This window comes from Erpetoichthys calabaricus, chromosome 5, assembly GCF_900747795.2.
Source record: "Erpetoichthys calabaricus chromosome 5, fErpCal1.3, whole genome shotgun sequence".
NCBI classification, from domain to species: Eukaryota; Metazoa; Chordata; class Cladistia; order Polypteriformes; family Polypteridae; genus Erpetoichthys; species Erpetoichthys calabaricus.
The window spans coordinates 245,743,070-245,763,542 of NC_041398.2; the positions used below are offsets into that span (position 1 = coordinate 245,743,070).

Here is a 20,473-nt window from a genome sequence, read left to right on the forward strand (position 1 = left end):
GCTTGAAGGAGAGGAGTGGAGGTGGCCTGAAGAAGAAAAGGCATTCAAGGAGTGGCCAGGACTTTGGGGTATTTGGGGGTTTTTGAGGTGTATTTGTGTAAACAAAATGTATAATAAACATGTTGTGGGTGACGTCAACGTGTCCGCCTGTCTGTGTCCGGGGCGGCTGCCACAGGGGATTGAAGTGACTTTGAACGTGACATGGCTATTAGTACCAGACCGGATGGTCTGACTATTTCAGAAACTGATGATCTACTTGGATTTTCATGCACAGCCATCTCTAGGGTTTACACAGAATGGTCCAAAAAAGGGAAAATATCAGTGAGCGGCAGTTCAATGTTGATGTCAGAGGAGAATGGCCAGACTGGTCCAAGCTGACAGAAAGGTGACAATAATTCAAATAAGCACTTGTTACAAGCGAGGTATGCAGAAGAGCAGCTCTGAACACACAACATGTCAAACCTTAAAGCAGATGGTGGGTTACAGCAGCAGGAGACTACAGCGGCTGTCAGCTAAGAACATGCCACTGAGGTTACAATTCACACGGGTTCACCAAAATTGGACAACAGAAGATGGGAATAACGTCACCTGGTCTGACAAGTCTCGATTTCTGATGTGACATACGGATGGTGGGATCAACAACATGAAAGCAGGGATCCATCCTGCCTTGTATTAACAGTTCATGCTGCTGCTGGTGGTGTTGTAATGGTTATCCTGATGTTTCCTTGGCATACTTTGGGCCCCTTAATACCAATTGAGCATCGTTTAAATGCCACAGCCTACCCGAGTATTATTGCTGACCACATCTGTCCCTTTAGATAGATCTTCTGATGGCTACTACCAGCAAGATAACGCGTCATGTCACAAAGCTCAGATCATCTCTAACTGGTTTCTTTTTTATTTTTACAGTTTATTTTTGTATAGCCCAAAATCACACAGGAAGTGCCGCAATGGGCTTCAACAGGCCCTGCCTCTTGACAGACCCCCCAGCCCTGACTCTCTAAGAAGACAAGGAAAAACTCCCAAAAAAACCTTGTAGGGAAAAATAGAAGAAACGTTGGGAAAGGCAGTTCAAAGAGAGACCCCTTTCCAGGTAGGCTGGAAAGGTTTCTTCAACATAACAACAAGTTCACTGGACTCAAATGGCCTCCGCAGTCAGCAGATCTCAATCCAGTAGAGCACATTTGGGATGTGGTGGAATGGGAGATTCGCATCATGAATGTGCAGGTGACAAACCTGCAGCAACTACGTGATGCTATCATGTCAATATGGACCACAATCCACTAGGAATGTTCAAAGCACCTTGATGAATGTGTGCCACCAAGAATTCTGAAGGCAAAAGGGGGTCCAACCAGGTCTTAGCAAGGTGTACCTAATAAAGTGGCCACTGAGTGTATTTAAAAAAATAAGATATTGCAGGCAGTGCACCTTTTCACCCACTAAATAGTTAATTATTAGATGGCTCCTTGCAGCAAAAAAACGCGCCATTGTCACAAATCTCTGATCATCTCAAAATGGTGTCTTGAACATGACAATGAGTTCACTAGACTTAAATGACCACCACAATGACCAGATCTCAATCCAGTGGAGCACCTTTAGGATGTTTTGGAATGGGAGATTCACATAATGGATGTGCAGCTGACAAACTTATAGCAATGACGTGATACTGTCAAGTCAATATGGACCACAATCCCCGAGGAATCTTTGCAGAACCTTGTTGAATCAATGACATGAAGAATTACAGCAGTTCTGAAGGCAAAGGGGGTCCAACATGGCACTAGCAAGGTGTACCTAATAAAGTGACCTGTGAGTGTACAGTGTGAGCAGAAGCAGACACCGAATTAAACAGCATCCTTCATTAACGGGAAAAATTATCTACTGAAGAAGAATCCTCCTTGAAATAATGGCGGTGTGTCACCGAGTCCGACTGGCCTCCCCTGCTTGACAAACTTTCTCATGTTGTCTTGTGCCTCAGATATTTATGAGCACAGATTGCTGCCTCAGGTGGCGTCTGAAAGACAAGCTCTATTTAACGTTCTGAAGAATGCACTTCCATCCCATCCTCCGCCCCGAGGCCATGCTCTTCTGTCTGCTGGCGAGCTTTGCAGGTTTTGCTTAACGGAGGGCAAGTGAAGACAAAGCCTCCTGAAAATGTGTTTCGGCTGTAAATGCCCCTCAGTTTGTGGGGATGCGTGTTTAATGTGAAGCTCTTCACGCGCTTGTCAGATCCTGTCATCGGCCAGCGGAGCCTACAGCCGACCCGCACACTCGTAGAGATGCTGGGATGCTCTGTCCTGTCGGAACAACAGCAAGCTGAGAGCCAGAAGTGGGACAGCCAAGTTTACAATTATGGCCTTGATCGACATGGAATGCCCATATGTGGATGCAAAAAGTCTAGAGACCCCTTCACCTTTTGCACCTTTTGTTATGTTGTGGCCTGTGGTATAGGGGGGTCTGCCGCTCAGAAAACGTGGCTGTTTCTAATAGATAGATAATTGGTTGCACTCAGTGATCTGCTGTGAAGACACCTCATTTCTGGGTTGGTGCGAGGTGGTTGACCGACCGTGTATTGCCTTGTTGGCACGTGCGGGCAGTTTGATCATCTCATGATCAGCCTCCAGGGCAGTAATCAGGTGATTGTACCTGCAACTGCTCCCCAGCATATAAAAAGGGGAGAGCAAGATCAAAAAAAAAAAAATCAGGAGTGGTCTCCTCTCGACTTTCTTGTATACTCAGATATGGGGATGGATATTTGAGGAGTAAACCACAAGACAATAATTATATTTTAATATTACATACATTAAAGAACCATCAACAACAAATCAAATCAAATTAATAATATATTGAACAATTATTATAGGAGTAAAGTTGAATAAATTGGACTCTGCAGCTGCAGGAATCAAAGGCAAAGTACCTCTTCCGGTTAGCGGATATAGCCCAAAAGTTGATAGAAATCTACGTTTTGTACCTAATTTTACATACAGACATACACACACACACAGACACACACACATAATAACTAAAATGATATTTTCAGACTCATGGAGGTCTAAAACATCGAGATTCACCAAAATCTTGACATCGAATTTTTGGACGATTACAATGCTTTCCCTATATTTTGTATACAAGAAAGTCAGGGAGGTCTAAAACATCGAGATTCATCAAAATCTTGACATCGAATTTTTGGATGATCACAATACTTTCCTTATACGAGAAAGTAAAAAAGGGGGTGGTGAGAACAGACAAGAAAGGAAGCAGAGGATAAAGGATGGGAGAAGAAGCCAGCAGGAAAGAGGAAAAGAACGAAAACAAGCTGGTGTGGAGAACATAAGCAGGTGGACAGGAGTGAAGCCCCAAGGAGGAGCGAGTGGCCATCGCTCAGGTGGAAGCTGAAAGGTCACTTAGGTACTGTAGTTGGAGAGACCATCATGCTTGCAAGTGTCCTCTCACCAGGAGGAGCCATTGAGATGGCAGCGGTGGGAGTACAGAGCGCCCTCGCCGGGTGGAGTCAGGATCGGCAGCAGTTCGTTGGTTGGCCGCGGATGCAGGGGACATGAGCTGGAGGAGATGGGTGGTCGACGTCTGTTGGTCGACGTCTCTCTGGGCTCCCAGATCCAAATAGGATAAGCCGGTGGGGCATCAGTTTTAAAGGAAGGCACCAGGGCTTATGGATTTGAAATGAGTTTCCTGTGCTGTTTTATTTATTTGATTGTTTTTGCCTCCATATCACCTTTTATTTTATTGGATTATCTATTTTACTGAAGTTTGGAGCACTGCACCTTTTCAACACTTTGACTTTGGGACTGGTTTTAATAAAGGCACCGCACACCTTTACGCTGCCCCCCTTGCTCTCTGGTGTGTTTGTCCTCATCTGCTCAGCTTAACCAGTTACGTTATCGACGGTGTTGGGTTCGAGAAGCTCCCAAAGCAGAAGTGGGAGCAAGAAGCCGACCCACAATGTCACATGTCCTTGTGCTTAAACAATCGAAGTTGTTTTTTTTTCAATCCCCCAAAATGACAAAGCCACCACAAGAAATATCCCATTAACGAAAATGTTCAGACCCTTTGCTGTGATACTTGACATTTGGCTCAGGAGCCTCCCATTCTACTGACCATCACTGAGATGTTTCTGCACCTTGTTTGGAGTCCACCTGCAATTGACTGACCTAATTTGGAAAGACATGCACCTGTTTATAGAGTGTCCCACGGTTTGTGTGAAAAGCAAGCCGTTGGGGACTGAAGGAACTTCCTGCAGATCTTAGAGGCAGGGTGGTCTTAGTGTCATGATTTGGTTTTATGTTGATAATTTAGAACAATTTTAGACTTGCATTGGGATTTTTTGAGGTCGAGGATTCTTCTCCTTTAATTACAGCAAAACCTCGATTATCCATCAGGGGTCATGACCGAAGCTGTGACGGATAAGAGAAAAGACGAATAAGAGAACAGCTACTTTAAAAATGACCTACAGTAGATTGGGATTAACTACTGCAATGTGTTGTTCACTGGATGTTCAAACTGTTCTTTATACAGCTTCCTGTTAATCCAAAATGCTGCTGCAAGAATTATTACAAGAACAAGAAAATACAAACACATAACCCCAGTCCTCAAGTCCTTACACTGGCTCCCGGTTAAGTTTAGGACAGATTTCAAAATCCTCCTTTTAACATAGAAAGCCTTAAATGGTGGAGGTCCAGCTTACTTATCTGAACTTATCCTGACTTACAAACCAGAGTGCAGATCTCAAGATGCGGTCTGCTTATGATTCCAAGGATTAATAAAATAACAGTGGGAGGTCGAGCTTTTAGCTACAGGGGGTCCCTAAACTGTGAAGTGGTCTGCCTGCTACAATAAGAGATGCCCCTTCGGTCTCAGCTTTCAAATCCCAGCTGAAGACTCACAACTTCAGCGATCGAGTCTTACGATTCTCATTCACTTGATTCGTGAATGACTGGCTACCCGAGAATTCTCTATAATTGGATTCGTGAAAAAGTCACTTCCTGAGAACCAGTCTAACGATTCTCGTTCATAGGATGCATTAATGAATTTACTACCTGTGAACCAGTGTAACAATTCTCATTCATTTGATTCGCAAATGAGTCACTACCTGAGAGCCAGCCTCAAGATTCTCGTAGATTTGATTCGTGAATGACTAGCTATCTGAGAACCAGTCTAACGATTCTCGTTCATTGGATTCGTGAATGACTAGCTACCTGTGAACCAGTGTAACAATTCTCGTTTCATTTGATTTGAGAGAACGAGTCGCTACCCAAGAATCAGTGTAACGATTCCCAATAATTGGATTTGATAATGAGTTATAACCCGAGAACCAGTCAGATGATTCTCGTTCATTTGATCCATGAACAAGTCGCTACCCAAGAACGAGTCTAACAATTCTTGTTCATTTGATTCGCAAATGAGTCACTACCTGAGAGCCAGCCTCAAGATTCTCGTTCATTGGATTCGTGAATGACTAGCTACCTGTGAACCAGTGTAACAATTCTCGTTTCATTTGATTTGAAAGAACGAGTCGCTACCCAAGAATCAGTGTAACGATTCTCAATAATTAGATTTGATAATGAGTTACAACCCGAGAACCAGTCAGATGATTCTCGTTCATTTCATTCGTGAACAAGTCGCTACCCAAGAACGAGTCTAACAATTCTTGTTCATTTGATTCGTGAATGACTAGCTATCTGAGAACCAGTGTAAAAATTCTCGGTCATTGGATTCATTAATGAGTTACTACTACTTATGAACCAGTGTAACAATTCTCGTTCATTTGATTCGCAAACGAGTCGCTACCCAAGAGCCACTCTTAAGATTCTTGTTGATTTGATTTGTGAATGAATGGCTAATGGAGAAACAGTCTAGCGATTCATCTGATTGTCGAATGAATTATTACAAGTTGCATAGTTCTCATTCACTTATGATTCTGTAACAAAACATCTTATTTTAATTATACATCTTAAATGTGATATCATGCTTTGTGGACGGAAATGACATGAAATGAGTTATGGTGTTAAATATAATTAATTATACAGCTTGTCACACATGTGCCCATGGGAGGCAGCTAGAAGGACCCAAAGAAGGCAATTCCACGCCAGGCCAGGGGGTGGCGGGGATGCAGTAAACTTTTCTCTTTTATCTCTGCAGACCAGACACGGGAAATTTTGCTTGATTCCGATAATGCCATTTTCAGTTCGGGCCCCGCAAGAACATCACTTCTGGTTCTGGGGCCCAATGACGCCATTTTCAGTTCGGGCCCCTCAAGAACATCACTTCTGGTTCCAGCCCCAAGAATGTCACTTCTGGTTCTGGGGCCCAATGACGTCACTTCCAGTTTGGGCCCCCCATGAACGTCACTTGTGGTTGTAGCCCCCGATGATGTCACTTCTGGATTGCCCCCCCCCCACCCAACTACATTTCTGGTTCTGGCCCCTGATGGCGTCACTTCTGGTTTGGGCTCCTCCCCAACAGTGTCACATCTGGTTCCGGCCCCTGATGACGTCACTTCCGTCAACCTGCCTTAAAAGCAAGACAACCTCCATGTTGTATTCAGTTCTGTTTTGGATTCAGCCTGCACACTTCTGTGTTGCCAAATTCGCAATTCTTGCAGCCTTATTCAAGTATACGAGTGGCTGCCCCAAACCCCTTTTGGTGTCAAGGTCTATTCATTTTACAAGCTGTATCTAAGTAGTTATAGATAAATTAATAAACAATGATATTATTGCTTTGTTAACTGTATATACATACATACATATAGATCAAAATGATTTACTAATTATTACATTTTATATTTGTTATGTGATCAGACTCCAAAGTGAATCAAAGGAATCTATGGACTTAAAGAGGTAGAATGAAATCAGTTAAGTGAATTGAAATGCCCATCATTAAGCTGTTTGCACCATCTGTTGGAATGAAAACTGCAATGTACTTTATTAGTGCACACGACAAATGCCTTGGGACGGGCATGTTAAGATATGACCCCCTGGGGTGAGCGTCTCAGAGTGACGCCAGGTCCACTCTGGTGGCATCACTTCAATTAGACGATATGTCTGCCTTTAGATTTGAGTGCCACACCAACAATCCATGATTTATCGTGGAGTGAGCCAGCAAGTGTATGATAAAAATGACAAAAAGAGTACAAAAGCAATGTGTACTTTATGTGAGACAATAATAATTTAAATCAGGGTATGTAACCGAGTGCCCAGCTGATTAAAAACACTGAGCACAGTGATGTAGAGAATTCTGATCACACCTCTTGGCTTCCTGCATCCAAAGAATTAGGGAAAACTTTCAAAGCATGAAATGAACTTGCATTTGAGATTAAGGAAGGATAATAAAAGGTAACTGTGAACTGCATGCAGGACAGCAATCATCTCGGGGTCCACACTGTGCGCTCAACAAGACATTCGAAACTCCAGGCCAACCCGCCCATGAATGTCAATCGGAATTTATGAAGCCGAGAAGCAGCTGTGGCCCACCGCCAACCTGTTTAACTGCTGGAAAACAAAGAGTGGCCAACTGGCGCACTTTTATAGGGGTCAGCGCAGAGTGAATTATGAGAGCCACTTACCTTTGGTCGGTCAGTTTGCCGCTAGCGAGTGGGGCGCTACTTTGTCTCAGTGGCCGTTTTATGGTGTAACCCAAGTGTGCCAGGCTGACCTCGTTGTCTGGTGTGGACTGTGATAAGGAACACCTTCTTAATGTGTACAGCGGGTGCCCATAGGGCTACACGCATGAATTACCCACCCAGGGGATTACCACATTTCTCCTTAGTTTATGTACTGTTGCCACTGTGACACACCTACGGTGCCCTCCACCCACAATGTTTGGGACAAAGAGACATTTTTTTCCTTGATTTACCCCTCAGCTCCACAGTTTGAAATTACAAATCTCAGCAATGCAGACATTGTGATTAAAATGCACACACACACACACACACACATATATATTATATATATATATATATATATATATATATATATATATATATATATAAAATTATATATACTGAAGGGGTCTGAATGCTTTCTGAAGGTGCTGTACAGGGGTCTCCATAATGTTTGGGACAATGCCACATTTTTTTCCTTGATTTGCCCCTCTGCTCTGCATTTAAAATTACAAAATATGCAATTCAGATGCGACTGAAGTGCACACCGCAGACTTTCAGTTAAGGGGATTTGCACACATTTCGGTCACAGCAACACATTTTCTACACGGCCCCCCATCTCAGGGCACCAGAATGTTTGGTGGCCCAGGTGTTTGTGATTCCTCAGGTGGGTTTCATGGCTTCATAACACACCTCAGCTTACTTCTACCCTTCAGAAATAAAACCAGGGCCTTCTCATCCTCCTGACACGTAAGTCAGCTCAGCTCCTCTTCACTGCACACGTTATTTACTCATTTTTCATTTTTGTGCTTTTCTCATATTTCAAAATGGGCCCTCAGCTTTCCTGGTGTAGCAGTGTAAAATCTGACGTCACACGCTGGATCTGGGACTCTTTGAATGTTTTGGAAGTTGGCTTCAGCAGATCTTTAAATTGGTCATAGCAGGACATTAAGGGGGTCTGTGAACTGGCATACATGATATGGTGGTGACATCGAGGGTCCTGACACTCTTGAATGATGGCACCTCAGTTTTCATACATGCAGGTTCAGACTGAACTGCTACACGTGTCGGCCTCTTTAAGGTTTTGCAGAAGTACAGCACTCAGAGCGAGTTTCACAATTTGTTTCAAGGAAAGGAAGAGAGAGAATTGCAAAACCCCCTGACGCTCTGTGGCTGGCCTGGGGAGGTTGGTTAATCTGTGCTTTGACATTGGGACATTTTTTAACTTCTGTATAATAATATAAATAATGCAAACCTTAGATAGATAGATAGATAGATAGATAGATAGATAGATAGATAGATAGATAGATAGATAGATAGATAGATAGATAGATAGATAGATAGATAGATAGATAGATAGATAGATAGATAGATGTGAAAGGCACCATATAACACAGCGTTTCTCAACCTTTAAGTATTTGCGACCCGAGTTTTCATAACAGTTTTAATCGCGCCCCAAGGAGCCCACTAATTTGTTCTTTTTTAATTAATGATATATCATAGATGAATATTTTATTATACCTACCTAACTTTTATCAACATTATTCTAACTGTATATTTATTTTTCTAGTATCAGAATGTAGTTTAAGTTAATTTGTTTTGTTTTCAATAAATGTATTTTTCATATTTTCGATTCTTGTTTTTCTTTTTTTCACATCTTCGCGCCTCCCTTTTTGTTACTTCGCACCCCCCTAGGGGGGCCCACCTCACAGGTTGAGAATCACTGATGTAATAGATACATAGATAGATAGACATAAAGTCACTATATGATAGATAGATAGATAGATAGATAGATAGATAGATAGATAGATAGATAGATAGATAGATAGATAGATAGATAGATAGATAGAAATGAAAGGCACTATATTATAGATAGATAGATAGATAGATAGATAGATAGATAGATAGATAGATAGATATAGTCACTATATGATAGATAGATAGATAGATAGATAGATAGATAGATAGATAGATAGATAGATAGATAGATAGATAGATAGATAGATAGAAATGAAATGAAAGGCACTATATTATAGATAGATAGATAGATAGATAGATAGATAGATAGATAGATAGATAGATAGATAGATAGATAGATAGATATAGTCACTATATGATAGATAGATAGATAGATAGATAGATAGATAGATAGATAGATAGATAGATAGATAGATAGATAGATAGATAGATAGATAGATAGATAGATAGAAATGAAAGGCACTATATTATAGATAGATAGATAGATAGATAGATAGATAGATAGATAGATAGATAGATAGATAGATAGATAGATAGATAGATATAGTCACTATATGATAGATAGATAGATAGATAGATAGATAGATAGATAGATAGATAGATAGATAGATAGATAGATAGATAGATGTGAAAGGCACTATATAATAGATAGATAGATAGATGTGAAAGGCACTATATAATAGATAGATAGATAGATAGATAGATAGATAGATAGATAGATAGATAGATAGATAGATATAGTCACTATATGATAGATAGATAGATAGATAGATAGATAGATAGATAGATAGATAGATAGATAGATAGATAGATAGATAGATAGATAGATAGATAGATAGATAGATATGAAGGGCACTATATACTCTCCTTCACTGTGTGTCCCCTAACTGCCCTTTTTCATTAGCCTGTTGATTCGGTGGTCCTCTCTTGATGTGATGTCACCCGCCCAGCATACCACACTGGTCATAGAGGATGTGCAGGATGTCCCTTCCCACACTAAAGGACTGTGGTCTCCTAAGATAAACAGTGTCTGCTCTGCCCTTTCTTCTGTAGCTCGTCTGTGACCTGAGACCAGTCCAGCCTGTCATTGATGTGGACTCCCCACCCAATCCCACCTCCACATCCACTCCCTGAAGCGTAGAGGCATAAAGAGCTTGTTGAACATGTGGGTGTTTTCTCCTTCTCCTCAAAATGATGTGCACAACAAAATGTCCAGTGTGAACTCTTTCAGTGTCAACAATCACAGAATAAAAGAGAGCAGATCTGGGGACAGGAGGTGGTCTGGTCACACATGCTGACCTAAACGGCACTCTGAGATGATTTAGGTAAAGAAGACCAAAGTTACAAGGTAAAGCAGACCTACTCCTTGCTCACAGCACCAGAGAGTGGCGACATGTTGCAGGCTGATTAGCACATACTGTGCACAATAACGACCTTATAGACCAGGGGTGACCAATGTTCATCCTGGAGGGCCGCAGACTGATGTTGCTCACCACTGCCATCGACCTTAAAGTCAAGTCAAGTCAAGTATACAGAAGCATGGAGTTAACTTTACTTTATGCGCGTTGTTGTCATTCCATGTACAGTCAATGTAGAGACAAAACCCCGGAGGCCTGCCCTGTGGACGTGTGAGTGATCCACATCATCCTTAAAATATCTGCACGTACGAGTAGATCTCTGCACATTTAGAAAGTACGAGATGGCGCTTTAGTGCAGGACAATAAGCATTAATAAGCGTTGTCCGCCAGCCCGTGTAACAAAACGCTAGAAGTCACTTACCAGGCGGACTGGTGCTGTTCTCTGCTGCAGGCTCTTTGACATCTGAATCTGCAGATTTCTCTTCTTTATTCTTATCCTCGGTTTCGGTTTCAACCTTTGCAAATTCTGATTTCAGAAGAAAAACAAAACAAAAAAAAACAGAACCTAAATTTCCATTTTCTTAGTGTGTAGTTAAAGCCTTTAGTAATTTCGTTTGACTCATAAACATTCCACACTTTAACTAGTGGTGGTTTGACCAGGAGACAGAGTTGTAAAAGAGGCAGAGGTCAGAACTGAGAAGAGAAAAATCCGTCAGTCTAAACCAATTCGAGATCCGAAGAATGAAAGTCAAAATGTGTCGTTAACCCAGGAAAACAAAACGTACAAAAAATGTTAACAAGCACGTCAGAGGATCACCTCTAGGGCTGGTGTAAGTTATGTACTGTAATACCCCTCCGGGACGAGAGGGGGCGCTGGCGCTAATTCTGTCTTCTCCTTTTCCTTCCACAGCTCCATTGAGGCCAACGGACTCCACCCCCTCGGGTCGGCCAGAAGAAGGCGTCATAAGATTGTCCTAACTGTGTCTCTTATCGATGTTTACTTGGTCTGCTATGCTTCCCACAGTTCAGTTTTGACGTACAATTCGACGAAGTTTTGCAAATGTCTTTCGTCGGTTCTTCCTGTTACCTGCCACCCTGACCTCTCTTCGTCTGTGACGCTTTCTCTCCCCTCAGAAAAACGTTTAACCCATTTGTACGCTGCCTTTTTTTTCTTCATGGCATGATCCCCATAAACTTGGACTGACACATCCCTGATTTCACTTCCACTCTTGCCAAATTTAACAAGAAATCTGAAGTTTGTTCGTTGCTCTAATGCAAGCGCCGACATTCTCACGATGGCACACAAGAATGCGCGACACCAATAAAGGACGCCGCTCAGCGAGACACGGCCACACGTCGACACAGACACAGCCGTGAGACACTGATACACCAAACATTACCGAGCTGTTTGCCAACGTAAGCAAAGGTCACATGATTAGGAAAATGTCTCTTACAGAATGCAACATTTCGTCACTTTCTTACCAACAAAAATGCACTTTGAAGGTTCTCTTCTTTCCATGGGTGTTGGAATAAGCATCCAAACTAACAGAAAAAGGTATCAGGAACACCCAGAAAAAAATGAATTTTCATGAATTATCCACAAATAAAATGTTGTGTTTTACTGCTTTGAAGCAGCCCATAAAAACACCAAGACCGTTTCTCTCTCTGTAGCTGTGTTTATCCAAAATGACCAAAGCTCTGCAGATTTTAGTTTGCTTCATAGGACGACGCGTGTTCAAATAATTCCACAGACAAAACATCTTCGTTTTCCAACTTTTAGCAAAACTTCAGAGCAAAACCATAATCACACATGTGTGCATGGGAGGCAGGCAAACGGACAAAAAGAAGATAATTCCACGCCAGGCCAGGGGGTGGCAGGGTGCAGTAAACCTCTCTTTTTTATTCCTGATGATGTAACTTCCAGTTTTTTGACATCACTTCCAGCTTCGGGGCCCCAATGATGCCACTTCTGGTTCAGGGGCCCGATGACGTCACTTCCTGTTTTTTGACGCCACTTCCGGTTCTGGGGCCCCGATGACGTCACCTCAGGTTCTGGGGTTCAGTGACATCACTTCCGGTTCCGGGACCTGATGACCTCACTTCCAGCATCAGGGCCCGATAACATCACTTTCGGTTTCGGGATCCAATGACGTCACTTCCTGTTTTTTGACGCCAGTTCTGGCTCCGGGTGCCCGATTACACCACTTCCAGTTCCAGGGGCCCAATGATGTCACTTGTTTCTGGGGCCCAATGACACCACTTCTGGTTCCAGGGCCTGATGACCTCACTTCATGTTTTTTGACACCACTTCTGGTTCTGGGGCCTGATGACGTCACTTCCTGTTTTTTGACGCCACTTCTGGCTATGGGGGCCCGATTACACCACTTCCAGTTTCAGGGGCCCAATAATGTCACTTCTGTTTCTGGGGCCCAATGACACAACTTCTGGTTCTGGGGCCTGATGACGTCACTTCACTCTTCAGGACCCGATAACGTCACTTCCGGTTTCAGGACCCAATGCCGTCTCTTCCTGTTTTTTGACGCCACTTCTGACTTCCGGGGCGCGATTACACCACTTCTAGTTCTGGGGCCCCAATGATGTAACTTCTGTTTCTGGAGCCCAAAGACACCACTTCTGGTTCTGGGGCCTGATGAGCTCACTTCATGTTTTTTGACACCACTTCTGGTTCCGGGGCCTGATGACGTCACTTCACGCTTCGGGACCCAATGACGTCACTTCCTGTTTTTTGACGCCACTTCTGGTTCCGGGGGCGAGATTACACCACTTCCAGTTCTAGGGCCCCAATGACGCAACTTCTGCTTCTGGAGCCCAATTTCCTCACCTCAGGTTCCGGGTCCTGATGATGTCATTTCCAGTTTCAGGGCCTGATGATGTCACTTCCGGTTTCGGGACCCAATGACGTCACTTCCGCCAACCTGCCTTAAAAGCCAGGCGACTTCCGCTTGTAAACATCAGTTCTGTTTTTGGACTCAACCTGTACACAACTGTATTACCAATTTTCACTTCTTTGCAGCCTTATTCAAGTATACAGGTGGCTGCCCCAAACCTTCTCCTGCGTCAAGGTGTTTCCTTTCACTCCGTTCACACAAAAATTGGAAAGGAGTGGAAGGTAGCAATGCAGAGAATTCACTCGAGCTTCATATGCGCAAAGCATACAATTATTCAACTTAAAATTATATATTGGGCACATCTATCTTGTTTAAAATTGTTCAAAATGTTTCCAGGGTGAGAGCCAACCTGCGAACGTTGCAATCGAGCTCCAGCCTCACAGGGTCACATGTTCTGGGCCTGCACCAAATTAACAACATTCTGGACCAAAATCTTTAAATGCCTATCAGACACCCTTGGCGTCACAATCCCTCTAACAGATGTGTGTGGTGGACTCACTGAGGGTCTTAAAGTGGAGAAGGACAAGCAAACTGTAATGGCCTTTACTACACTATTGGCACGTTGACTTGTCTTGCTCAATTGGAAGAATCCTAACTCTCCTCTTCTAAGTCAGTGGGTATCTGAAAGGAAACCAGAGCCCTTGGAGGAAACCCACACAGACACGGGGAGAACATGCAAACTCCACACGGGGAGGTCCCGAGAAGTGAACCCAGGTCTCCTTACTGCGAGGCAACAGCGCTACCCACTGCACCACCGTGCCACCCGGGGATCAAAGTCTACACCATATTCTGGGTAGAAATTAAGCAAAACAATATATGAATTTAACATCAAACGTTAGCTTTCTAAGACTGGCTCTACTTTCAAATACATCTATCGAATACCGAAGACCCCTGCTTTATGTAGTGCAGATCTTACTCTGACAGAACATAGGCAGATGGTGGTCCACTGCGTGCACATTACAACACCAATAGTCGCAAGATTCAAAAGACGTCTTCACAGAAAATACCATTCTGAAATACAGAAGGAGGGATGAGGTATCATGTGACGATCGAAACACCCCTCTCTCATCTCGTAGATAATAGTCTGCCCGTCTAATGGCGCACACCATCGCACCAGAACGTTCAAGAATGCCATTGGGCGTGGGTGTAACCGTGAAGCTGCAGTTTGGCCATCTTTTGAAGGAAGAATGAAAAACATTGTGACATCGGGTTATGCGTTACGGATGTTTAAGCGGCAAAACACCATATTTTAATTTACCACAATGAGGAAACGATGATTTTATGCAGATTTTATTTTTTTTAATTTTGCATTATTGTTCATTCTCATTGACAGGTCGAGTTTAAAGGGTTAATTTGTTACAAACGGTTTTCAATCAATCTCCAAAACTCAACATACCCGAAATCGGCTCAAAAGCTCCGTCTTCCATGTTGCTTAAAGGAATTCCTGCATCTTCAGGTTGCTTGTGGTGTAAGTCAAAGGAATATTTCTGTAAACGCAGGAAAAAGAAAACAAAAAAAAAATCAGTTTTATTCTTCAATAGGCACTGTGACCACTAGGGGGTGTGGCAGCACCCCAAACCTCAGATACAACCTGACAGACACAAGTTCTGCTATAAATAAAAGGTTTGTTTACACAAAAATAGTGGCATAAACCAGCGGCTCTCAAACTGTGGGGCGGGCCCCCCTAGGGGGGGCACAAAATAACAAAAAGGCGGGGTGCGAAGATGTGAAAAAAAGAAAACAATGTGAGGGATGGCCGGCCTGTCATCCCAGCCAACACCCCCAGGCCTCCAGATGGAGCTCTCCCTGCGGCATAGAGGTTCCCCGAATTCCAGCAGGGCCTCATGGACCATGTAGTTTTTACAACCAGCCCTGCTGGATACCATGGGGACCTCCAGAAGATGCTGTCGGGAGGCTCAGGGAATTCTACATGCCCTAAAACCTGGAAGTACGTCCTAGGCAATTTCGACAAGGGAAATGACATGCTTCCGGGATGAAGAAGAGGATTTTTATCTGACCCGGAAATGATAGGAGATCACATGGACTGAGGGGTTGGAAACACTTCCAGGTCAGGGAATATAAAAAGACTATGGGAACATCCCAGACGATGAGCTGAGCTGGGTGGAAGGGTGGCAACGCGTCTGGGAGTGGAGGATTGTGATTATTGATTATTTGATTATTGATTTATTAAGTATTGTGGAGTGGAGGGTGCTTTGTGCACATTTATTATTATAATAAATTCATTTTGGACTTTTATCTGGTGTCTGACGTTTGGTCTGAGGGCTCAAGGGGTCATGGGGACCCATAAACTGTCACGACAAGAATCAAAAATATGAAAAATCCATCAATTGAAACCAAAACAAATTAACTTAAACTACATTCTGATACTAGAAAAATAAAAATAGAGTTAGATAAATGTCGATAAAAGTTAAGTAGGTATAATAAAATATGCATCTATGATATATCATTAATTAAAAAGGAACAAATTGGTATTAGTGGGCTCCTTCAAAAAAACCTTAGGGGGGCGCGATTAAAACTTTTATGAAAACTCGGGTCGCAAATACTTAAAGGTTGAGAAACACTGGCATAAACCAACCACGACACCATTCTCCTCTTCTCCGTCTCTCCTCCACACCTTCCAGGCCAGCTTTGTCCATTCTCCACACCCGACTCCAGCTCGCCTGGATCTTCTTCTTCTTTCGGCTGCTCCCATTAGGGGTCACCACAATGGATCATCTTTTTCCATCACTTCCTCTCCTCGTCATCTTGCTCCATTACCCCCATCGCCTGCATGTCCTGTCTCAGCAATTCCATAAACCTTCTCTTAGGCCTTCCTCTTTTCCTCTTCCCTGGCAGCTCTATCCTTAGCATCCTTCTCCCAATATACCCAGCATCTCTCCTCTGCAAATGTCCAAACCAACGCAATCTCGCCTCTCTGACTTTGTCTCCCAACCGTCCAACTTGAGCTGACCCTCTAATGTCCTCATTTCTAATCCCTGTCCTGCCACGTCACACCCAATGCAAATCTTAGCATCTTTAACTCTGACACCTCCAGCTCTGGCGGCATGGTGGTGCAGTGGTAGCACTGCTGCCTTGCAGTAAGGAGCCTTGGGTTCACTTCCCGGATCCTCCCTGCATGGAGTTTGCATGTTCTCCCCGTGTCTACGTGGGTTTCCTCCCACAGTCCTAAGACATGCAGGTCAGGTGCATTGGCGATCCTAAATTGTCCCTAGTGTGTGGTGTGTGTGTGCCCTGAGGTGGGCTGGCGCCCTGCCCGGGGTTAGTTTCCTGCCTTGCGCCCTGTGTTGGCTGGGATTGGCTCCAGCAGACCCCCGTGACCCTGTACTTAGGATATAGTGGGTTTGTAAATGGATGGATGGATGTTTTCTCTGTTACGATGCTCACCAGGAAAAGCTGTTGAGAATGTGAGATGAGATGCTTATTTATATTAAAGGTGCTATACTGATACACCTGAATCACCAGTAGAACAGCAGGGGTTCTCAAGTTCAATCCTATGACACTGCGATGGCTGATGGTATTTCAAACCAGCCACCTTATGCTTTAATTATAATCAGACCCCTACCTTAATTAAGCGAGCTGTCATTTCTTTGTCTCTTTGTTTTGGTGTCAATCCACAAATTAGAGAATTAGGTTTGCTAATTGTTCTATTGGAAAGGTGAAAACATTTATGTGTGTGACCAGCAGTGCCAGCATAGGCCAAATGGGCACTGGCTTTGTTGTGCCATTCCCTAGGCCTGGCAAAATTTCACCAAAATCTATCTATCTATCTCCCTCCAAGTCTGCCTGCCTCTCTGTCTGTCTGTCTGTCTCCAAGTCTGCCTGTCTGCCTGCCTGTCTGTCTGCCTGTCTGTCTGCCTGCTTGTCTGTCTGTCTGTCTGTCTGTCTGTCTCCAAGTCTGCCTGTCTGTCTGCCTGCTTATCTGTCTGTCTGTCTGTCTCCAAGTCTGCCTGCCTGTCTGTCTGCCTGCTTATCTGTCTGTCTGCCTGTCTGTCTGCCTGCTTATCTGTCTGTCTGTCTGTCTGTCTGTCTGTCTCCAAGTCTGTCTGTCCGTCTGTCTGTCTGTCTCCAAGTCTGCCTGCCTGCTTGTCTGTCTGTCTGTCTGCCTGCCTGCCTGTCTATCTGTTTGTTGGCTGATCACACAAAAACGGATGAACTGATTTTTACAAAATTTCGTGGGTAGGTTGTGTTTAGTTCTGCTTGAAATTGAGGTAATGAGGTGTTTCAAAAATGTCATCAGGCAGGGAGATTGTAATGAGGCGGGGCTAAATCCAAAAACTACACTGTAAATGGTTGCCTATTTAAGCAGAACAGTACGACACACACTCTCAAGTCCTTGTGTATGTTTCTGTTTTGCTATCAAAACAGGGGCTCCAGTGCACTACTTTGCCTATTGGGGGTGCTATGATGCTGGTGAGACGGCCCTGCGCTGTGCACATTACTTATAAAAATTAGTCATCCTCAGCACAGCACATCACCATTCATTTATTTTGACATATTCAATTACACTTACCTTATTCTTTTTATGCAGCATCATAATTATGCAGATGATGACAATAATGCCCAAAATAATTAACAGCAGAATGATAATACCTGGAAATGATATAAAAAACAAAATCACAATTCAAAACTCTAATTTCACCATTTCATTACAAATATTAAAAAAGCAGTGCAGTATGCAATCAAACTATAATATAATATAATATAATATAATATAATATAATATAATATAATATAATATAATATAATATAATATAATATCTTAATACATAATTCGCCAGCCTCCTCACTCACTCACTCACTCACTCACGTCCGTGCAAAGCCGAATGCGCAGTCGCCTTCTGCGCAGCTGCCCAAAAAACCTTATGAGACCGACATCCAACCCCAACATCACGGCAGGATTTAGGGCCGCAAAAATTCAAAGAGAAAGGCGACTTCGATTAAAGCTCTAGAGGCCTGAAAGGCGATTTCAACTACAGCTCAAGGCCTAATTACGCATTCATTCAATACACCTATATCAGGTTTGTGGTGCTTATACTTATTACTATTCCACTCGTGCCTGTTTCATCTTACGTTGTCGAAACGGGCTCTTTGTCTAGTAATATAATATAATATACAGTGCATCCGGAAAGTATTCCCAGCGCTTCATCACTTTTTCCACATTTTGTTATGTCACAGCCTTATTCCAAAATGGATTAAATTCATTTTTTTCCTCAGAATTCTACACACAACACCCCATAATGACAACGTGAAAAAAGTTTACTTGAGGTTTTTGCAAATTTATTAAAAATAAAAACATTGAGAAAGCACATGTACATAAGTATTCACAGCCTTTGCCGTGAAGCTCCAAATTGAGCTCAGGTGCATCCTGTTTCTCCTGATCTTCCTTGAGATGTTTCTGCAGCTTCATTGGAGTCCACCTGTGGTAAATTCAGTTGACTGGACCTGATTTGGAAAGGCACACACCTGTCTATAGAAGGTCCCACAGTTGACAGTTCATGTCAGAGCACAAACCAAGCATGAAGTCAAAGGAATTGTCTGTAGACCTCCGAGACAGGATTTTCTCGAGGCACAAATCTGGAGAAGGTTACAGAAACATTTCTTGTGCTTTAAAGGTCCCAATGAGCACAGTGGCCTCCATCATCCATAAGTGGAAGAAGTTCAAAACCACCAGGACTCTTCCTAGAGCTGGCCGGCCATCTAAACTGAGCGATCGGGGGAGAAGGGCCTTAGTCAGGGAGGTGACCAAGAACCCGATGGTCACTCTGTCAGAGCTCCAGAGGTCCTCTGTGGAGAGAGGAGAACCTTCCAGAAGGGCAACCATCTCTGCAGCAATCCACCAATCAGGCCTGTATGGTAGAGTGGCCAGACGGAAGCCACTCCTTAGTAAAAGGCACATGGCAGCCCGCCTGGAGTTTGACAAAAGGCACTGAAGGACTCTCAGACCATGAGAAAGAAAATTCTCTGGTCTGATGAGACAAAGATTGAACTCTTTGGTGTAAATGCCAGGCGTTACGTCTGGAGGAAACCAGGCACCGCTCATCACCAGGCCAATATCATCCCTACAGTGAAGCATGGTGGTGGCAGCATCATGCTGTGGGGACTGGGAGACTAGTCAGGATAAAGGGAAAGATGACTGCAGCAATGTACAGAGACATCCTGGATGAAAACCTGCTCCAGAGCGCTCTTGACCTCAGACTGGGGCGACGGTTCATCTTTCAGCAGGACAACGACCCTAAGCACACAGCCAAGATATCAAAGGAGTGGCTTCAGGACAACTCTGTGAATGTCCTTGAGTGGCCCAGCCAGAGCCCAGACTTGAATCTGATTGAACATCTCTGGAGAGATCTTAAAATGGCTGTGCACCGACGCTTCCCATCCAACCTGATGGAGCTTGAGAGGTGCTGCAAAGAGGAATGGGCGAAACTGGCCAAGGATAGGTGTGCCAAGCTTGTGGCATCACATTCAACAAGACTTGAGGCTGGAATTGCTGCCAAAGGGGCATCGACAAAGTACTGAGCAAAGGCTGTGAATACTTATGGACATGGGATTTCTCAGTTTTTTTATTTTTAATAAATTTGCAAAAATCTCAAGTAAACTTTTTTCATGTTGTCATTATGGGGTGTTGTGTGCAGAATTCTGAAGAAAAAAATGAATTTAATCCATTTTGGAATAAGGCTGTAACATAACAAAATGTGGACAAAGTGATGTGCTATGAATACTATCCGGATGCACTGTATATACCTGTAAAAACAAGTGACTGGTATGTTTTTTTTATACTTAACTTCACATTCTCACCTAAATCTTTCTAATGTTCT

General features: G+C 43.3%; 1 protein-coding gene across 3 annotated transcripts in view; it reads right to left on the reverse strand.

The window, feature by feature from the left end:
* si:dkey-27h10.2 (location of vulva defective 1) overlaps positions 1-20,473 on the reverse strand; it is a 111,759-nt gene that overhangs the window by 46,788 nt on the left and 44,498 nt on the right. For all 3 annotated transcript variants that reach the window (XM_051928175.1, XM_051928176.1, XM_051928174.1), the window contains exons 4-6: positions 18,169-18,248; positions 15,034-15,124; positions 11,150-11,254 (exon numbers count right to left, since the gene is read on the reverse strand). In XM_051928175.1, the coding sequence (XP_051784135.1) occupies positions 11,150-11,254; positions 15,034-15,124; positions 18,169-18,248 (276 nt within the window). The remainder of the gene's footprint in view (positions 1-11,149; positions 11,255-15,033; positions 15,125-18,168; positions 18,249-20,473) is intronic.